We start from the raw sequence: 6560 nt of genomic DNA on the forward strand, positions 1-6560 counted from the left end.
GTAATTTAGAGTGCTTTCAGTTCGATAATTGAATCATAATTTTTTATTATGAGTTTAGGTCAGTAATTTTTCTTCTATAACCATTTGTAGTAACGTCAGTTTGAGACATATAGGAGTTTATATGCCAAAATGTATATTAAATTAACATATAGAATAATACATAAAATATTAAAACACGATAACATGATTACTAATGGGTATCAAAAGGTTTGCCTAGAACGATTTATAAATGTTTGTAGTTGGATGAACACAGTCTTTTATTTCGTTTATTTTATTTTATTTTTTGCTTAGGAAGTTCAGACGCTCTTTACATACTTGTAATCTCACACTCATTATTATTCTTGGAGTCCATCAGGCGTAGGGTGAAATTTTAATCTTCCTCTGAAAATACCTTGCATACGTCATAAGTATCTCTTAGAACTAAGCGCTATAGTTTAAACAAAATGCCATTAAAGAAGGATAAATTATCATTATTTATTGAGATATAGATTAGTCAGATAATTGATTAATTTTTACTAATCTGAATTTATTATCTGATATTATAATATTTTAACTTATTCGATCAGGAAATGATTATTGCCGTTATGATGATAGAACTAGTTTTATAAATTTTAAACGAAAGAACTGTAATTTGGGAAGAATGTGACTGGATAGGATATAACCATGACATTTCATTGAAAATTCTCGTTACCATTATTTAAAAAATAAAATACAATTTTCACTTTTAGTTACTATTTCATATTAAATTTTAAAAGTTTCTCCCGCTCCTAAATCATAAATGGTTCTCCAAACAGCCTGGACCTCACTTCTGTGATAATGACCCACATAGGACATTATTTCAATTTGTAAAAAATATTTATATGTACGGAAAATATTATAAGTTTGTTTGAAGAAATATTATATTTAATTTATTTTCATTAATTTTTATTGTTATGTCTTAGTAATATCATCGACATATTATAAATTAGCATGTAAAATTTATTTTAAGTATTTTTCAATTCCCATTGATTCATTGATGTTACACTGGTTTGATTTTTTTACGGTAAAATATATATATATATGTTTTTTATTAATTTTATTATTAAAAATTTGTATTCTTCATTAATTTATTAATAATTATGATTTTAACCTGAGGAAAATTTTTAAGGGAACCCTGTTCATGCATAAATCAAGCTTTTAGATTTAATGAACTCTTTTTCATCATTTAAGGTATTATGGAGCAATTTTAGTCAAACAAATCATTAATGAATACTTGTAACACAAAAATTCATAGAATTAGAAGATTTTAATAGTAATCATTACATTAATTAATTTCATGTCTATTTCTCGGGAGACATAATACAGACTGTCGGCATTCGGTCATACACATTCAGAAATACCATATAGTATTATTAGTATACCATAACGTAGTATAGTATTTGATAACTATCTTTTTTTTTTTTTATGTGAAAGATATTTAGATGAAACTTACCAGGCAATGATGATAACCAAACACCCGATTTTCATGCAATTGCATATTTTGTTTGCGTGCTTTTCTTGAACCACTAATAACCAATCTTTATGAATCAGTGTACTCAGATGCAATTAGCCATGTTTTATTTGGTATATTTGACGATAAATGCATATATTTGCTTATTTGGACTATTCCCGTTGAATACAATTAAAAAAAAAGAAATAATAAATTAAAATGGAAGAATGAAAACGATATTCCAGACTATAATCGAATCTATGCAACATGGGGGACATGGATGGGGACCATCTCTTGGCGTGTGTTGGTCTGGTGGATGTTGAGCGAGATACGGACGAACTAAGAGGACGAATTAAATTATATTGGGCTGCGAGAAGGAAAATGGCGTAATAGCCCACTTCCTGTGGGCTTTCATTTTTATTTGAAGTTAGCCTTTGTTATGTACTAATTATGTCAAAGACTAATTTTAATGACTCACCTCTAACATTAGGTATAGATTTCTTCATTTAGTATTCGATTAGTTAGAACTGGCAGTTATCGTGGCCAAGAACAGCAGATCCAGTCTAAAGACAGAAGCGGAGAGGTGTGCCAGTCTCGTAGGAGAGTGGTGCGTGAAGAAGAAGTTGGGTATGGCAGCAGCCAAGACTCAGGCCATACTCATAAGAAGCTCCAAGGGTAGGGTTCATCCTAACTCCCTGGATGTTCGAGGAGAGAGGGTAGACCGGATGAGGGGGTGAAATATCTTGGTGTGAGGATAAGAAGAAGATTTGGCGCTACTTCTAACCTGGTGTATCTAAAGTACAGGGTGACCCTGTCATTCGATGGATTAAGTAGGATAGGGGGTGCTTTCTGGGGTCTTAGGTACCAATGATGACCAGATATAAAGTTGTGATCTTAAGTAGACTGAGGTACGCATCCCCTGCGTGGAGCCGAAACCTCACTCAGACACAGTAGAGGAGACTGGCCACCATACAGAGATTTGTTCTGCTGATGGTCACGAAGACATACAGAACGGTGTCACATTAGGCACTGCTGGTGCTGGCTGGAGCGATGCCCCTAGACCTAATCCTCAGGTAGGATGTCGTTAAATATGAAGTAAGAAGGCAGGAACTGGAAGCGCTACCGGAGAGAGGATCGGTGAGACTCCAAACTTATGAAAGAAAATACTGCGAGAGGACTCAATAGAGTAGGGGGGGCAGCAAGCCAAAAGGGCGCTACATTGAGAAAATTCTTCCCCCTCAAACCTTCAAGATTTGTTGTCCACTGGTAGAAATTCGTTAGTTTTAGTTCACTCTTTTGAATACCAATCTTGCTGTAATTTCTGAGCCCATCTATTTCTTTTCTTAATTTTAGTTGTTCATATCATTTTAAAAAAAAAAAATTTCTTCAATCACAAAGAGTTACTAAGACAAATCTAAACCTCGAGGTGACTACAGCTAAGTTGAAACGTTGGCTATTATGTAACTGAATTGATAGGAATTAATTTTGTTGTTTTGATTTCTTATTGTTAGACATGATCCATGACCAGAAAAATATATATTTCTTATCGAATTAAGGATGCAGGTATGGATCAATAAGTTTAATTTTTTTTATTTATTGATTATTTTTGCAACACGTTTTTCTATCTTCCAATTTTTATTCCATATTTCATAAAGATTTATTAATTCTTCTTCACAGGTACTGTTTGAACAAACAAAATAACATTGCAATTTAATATTTTTTTTCACTTCTACTCGTATGTATGTAACAGTTATCCTTTTCATCTCAGTATATTCAATGATCTTGTCCTTTCAGTCCACCCTTGTCTAAAAGTTCAATCTTATTACATTTTTTTTTTAGTACTATTGGTATTGAAAATGTTTAATATTCTTAACACATTACCCTAAAAAGTATATTTTCGGTCCAAGAGACCTTTCTTGCAGTTCTTTTCCCTCTTTTGCTCTGTGTTATGATAGTTAATGACAGACAATATTAATGATTGCCCTTGATATTTAAACTTTATAACCAAATAATAGTATGAAAAAATAGTGTCTAATTACTGTCCATATTGCGCATTTAGACAATTTTTTGTTATTGCAGTGCACCAAAATTACGTTGGAGTGGACGCTGAAAAGGTTCCATTTTTCCTCAGCGTTGTCCTGACAGAAGCTAACACACAATGTGGTCCTCACTACAGGGTCATCTTGTGGAAGAAAACGGTAAAGTATAAATATTTAATTAATATATTATTTGAGTATTACTATGTAGATATTATACCCACATGCATAAGTAATAATTAACAAACACATACAAATTCAATAAAAACAGTTCTAGGACATACTAACACAGATATAAATGATAACGACTGGGCCACAGTAATCAAGCCAGGTAAGACTTTTATAAGGTTGAAAAAAAAGTAGGATGCGAGACCTCCTCTTGTTTTAATGAATGTTAATTAAGCCAGGCAGAGATGCCACTGGATACTGCTCCACCTCATCATGACATTGTTAATACTATTGACTAGTTGTAAGTAATATATATTTATAGTTTAAAAAAAATGTATGTAATATAGTTTTTCTTGGTCCCTTTTTTATGATGATTTTTGAAGCTATTGAATCATTTTATTCTTGATAAGCACAGCGAAGACCCGGATTCCAATCAGGATTTGTCAGATAATTATTGTCTGTTACACTGTAGCCGTGAGTCAGTCCTGAGGGTGCAGGAAACCCTCCGATGTCCACCCAACCTCATTAAGTTGTTACCTTTAACTCAGGAAAATTTGTGGGTTGAGCATGATCATAAACAAGTCACTTCCTTACTAACGCTTATTCAAGAACCAGTACTTCTTTTCAAAGTACTAACCCCTTCCAGGTTTTCATTTTCAAGCACTTGTACTGTTAAAATGTATCTTATGCGATGTAGCTCATATTTGGGTTGAGTTAAATGTACGCCCTAATAGTTACATCTATAATTAAAAATTAATCTAGAAATGAACAAAAATAACAGTAAAATAATTCGATATAATAATAACAGATAAGTTTCATAAGCTTAACACTTATTAGAGGAAAAGTTACGTGTTCCTTTAACTTTAAAAAATAAGACCCTCCTGTCTTACAGCATCCTTTTTAAATACTCTACTAAAGCCTGTTGAACAGATTCGATATTTAGGACTCCATCTTGACATGAGGCTTACTTGGAATCCACATACAAGACTGAAACGACAAGAAACTGCTCGTAGATTTCGATTGCCACCTAATTGACAAACGGTTTAGACTTCCCATTCACTACAAAATATTATTATACACTATAACAATCAGACCAATTTGGACATATGGACTATATTGGACCAATTGAGCTCTGGGGCTCTGCCAAACCATTAAATTCCTCCCGCATCCAATCTTTACAATCCAAAATCCTTGATGCTCCATATTACGTTACAAATAAACTCATCCAAAAAGACCTTAACATCCCATTCGTTGAAGATTTGGCCCAAAACAGATATGCGTCTTTTCATTCCAAACTTCTTACCCATTAGTTCTTAATCTCTCATCCTTAACAATCGCTGAATATCCTCCGAGGCGTCTGAAAATAAGATGGCTACGGTACCTTCTAATTTAAATTAATGCTTGAAGTATACTACCAATGGGTAGTCCTTTCCCAAGATTTTCAAGTGCTTGATACCTTCATCAAATTTTTTTAATGTATTCATTATTTTGTATAGTTGTAAATAATATTGAATAAAAAAAATAATAAACAAATAAAATAACATTCTTAATAACTGGATAACATTGATCTTAATTTTTTTTCGGTTTGCTCTACAGACCTACAGAGACGATCTTCGGCCGCCAGAACCAGCTTTCTCAAGGGTTGCCTATAGTCAAAGGCTACTGCTTTCCAATTTGCTACAGCTCTTTCGGATCTTAGTTGATTCACAACTACACAACACATAACAATGAATTTATGAAGAGGTGTCCTTTTTTAGGATAGCTTCGAGCTACATGTCCTGCTCCTCATAATCCCCTTACCTTCATATTATGAGATATTGACTGACTAATCTCTGCAAGCAGTTCGTTGTTAGTTCTTCTCATCCAAGTGTTAAGGCTCCGATTCAAGATCGCTCCTGTAAATGTGCGAAGGACTTTGCGTTCAAATCTCTCGATTCTGCTTGCTAGGCTACCTATTGGAGCTCAGGTCTCAAAGCCGACAATTAATTTTATTATCAATTAATAACTTCGAAAAATAACAGCCTTACCCTTTTGTACAGATAAACAGAAAAGAAAAATGAACTACTGATGAATTATTAATTTTTTTTCTATATAAAACTATGTCCAAAAGTTTTTATTTTTATTGTATTTTCATAATGAGTGGAAGTTGTGATCATTCTTTATGTTTTAGGGAGCACAAAAAATATCTTTGACCCACACTCCAAATAAACCAATGACGGTGAAGCAGATATTGAGGTACACTTTTCTTGACTCTAAAGTAATTTTTGATTTTAAAAATATTCAGCTGTATTTTGGATTATACAGTACCATTCCTTTGTTTTCAGCAACTTTCCAAGTATGGAAAAAATTGAAAAAGGGCCAAAGGAGATATTTTCTCCAGACATACAAAAGGTAAGAAATAATAATTTATGTTCAATAGTATTTAAATATTTACTTTTTATTTGGTGTATGTATATAATCGCTTTTATTGTATATATCTTAGAAAATAACTTACGAAAAATTCTGACGTTGTTAAGCAAAAAACTTTGAAATGGTAAACATATAGATAGGTTGTTGATCGTATATCTTTCTATCAGGGAAAGATATGACGATTAAAAAACTTTCATATTGTTACCTGACCTGAAAGCCACAGCGAGTGGCTTTCCTCCTGCCTGGTATAGTATGTCCTGGGAAAATTATTTTTGGGTTGGAAAGGTAGGAATATGTTTAAGGGAAACGAAGCAGACAAAATGAATTAAACAAAGGCAAATCAACATAAATAATTAAATAAAGTAATAATGTTTGAAGGCTATTTTGAACAAAGAAATTAATATAGGAATTATAAAAGAAGAAATTATGTTAGATAAAAAAAATATAAAACAAATTACTCCTCTGTACTAATAAAAAAA

The 6560-nt window shown here is 32.5% G+C and overlaps 1 protein-coding gene across 2 annotated transcripts in view; it reads left to right on the forward strand.

Annotated features, from left to right (window-relative positions):
- LOC106688558 (GTPase-activating Rap/Ran-GAP domain-like protein 3) overlaps positions 1-6560 on the forward strand; it is a gene marked incomplete at its 5' end in the record, with an annotated part of 122599 nt that overhangs the window by 56771 nt on the left and 59268 nt on the right. For both annotated transcript variants that reach the window (XM_067049322.1, XM_014433067.3), the window contains 3 exon segments: positions 3548-3666; positions 5843-5907; positions 5997-6063. In XM_067049322.1, coding sequence (XP_066905423.1) covers positions 3548-3666; positions 5843-5907; positions 5997-6063 — 251 coding nt within the window.

The sequence above is a fragment of the Halyomorpha halys genome, unplaced genomic scaffold (genome assembly GCF_000696795.3).
Source record: "Halyomorpha halys isolate HHAL.00 unplaced genomic scaffold, Hhal_1.1 Scaffold1155.1, whole genome shotgun sequence".
NCBI classification, from domain to species: Eukaryota; Metazoa; Arthropoda; class Insecta; order Hemiptera; family Pentatomidae; genus Halyomorpha; species Halyomorpha halys.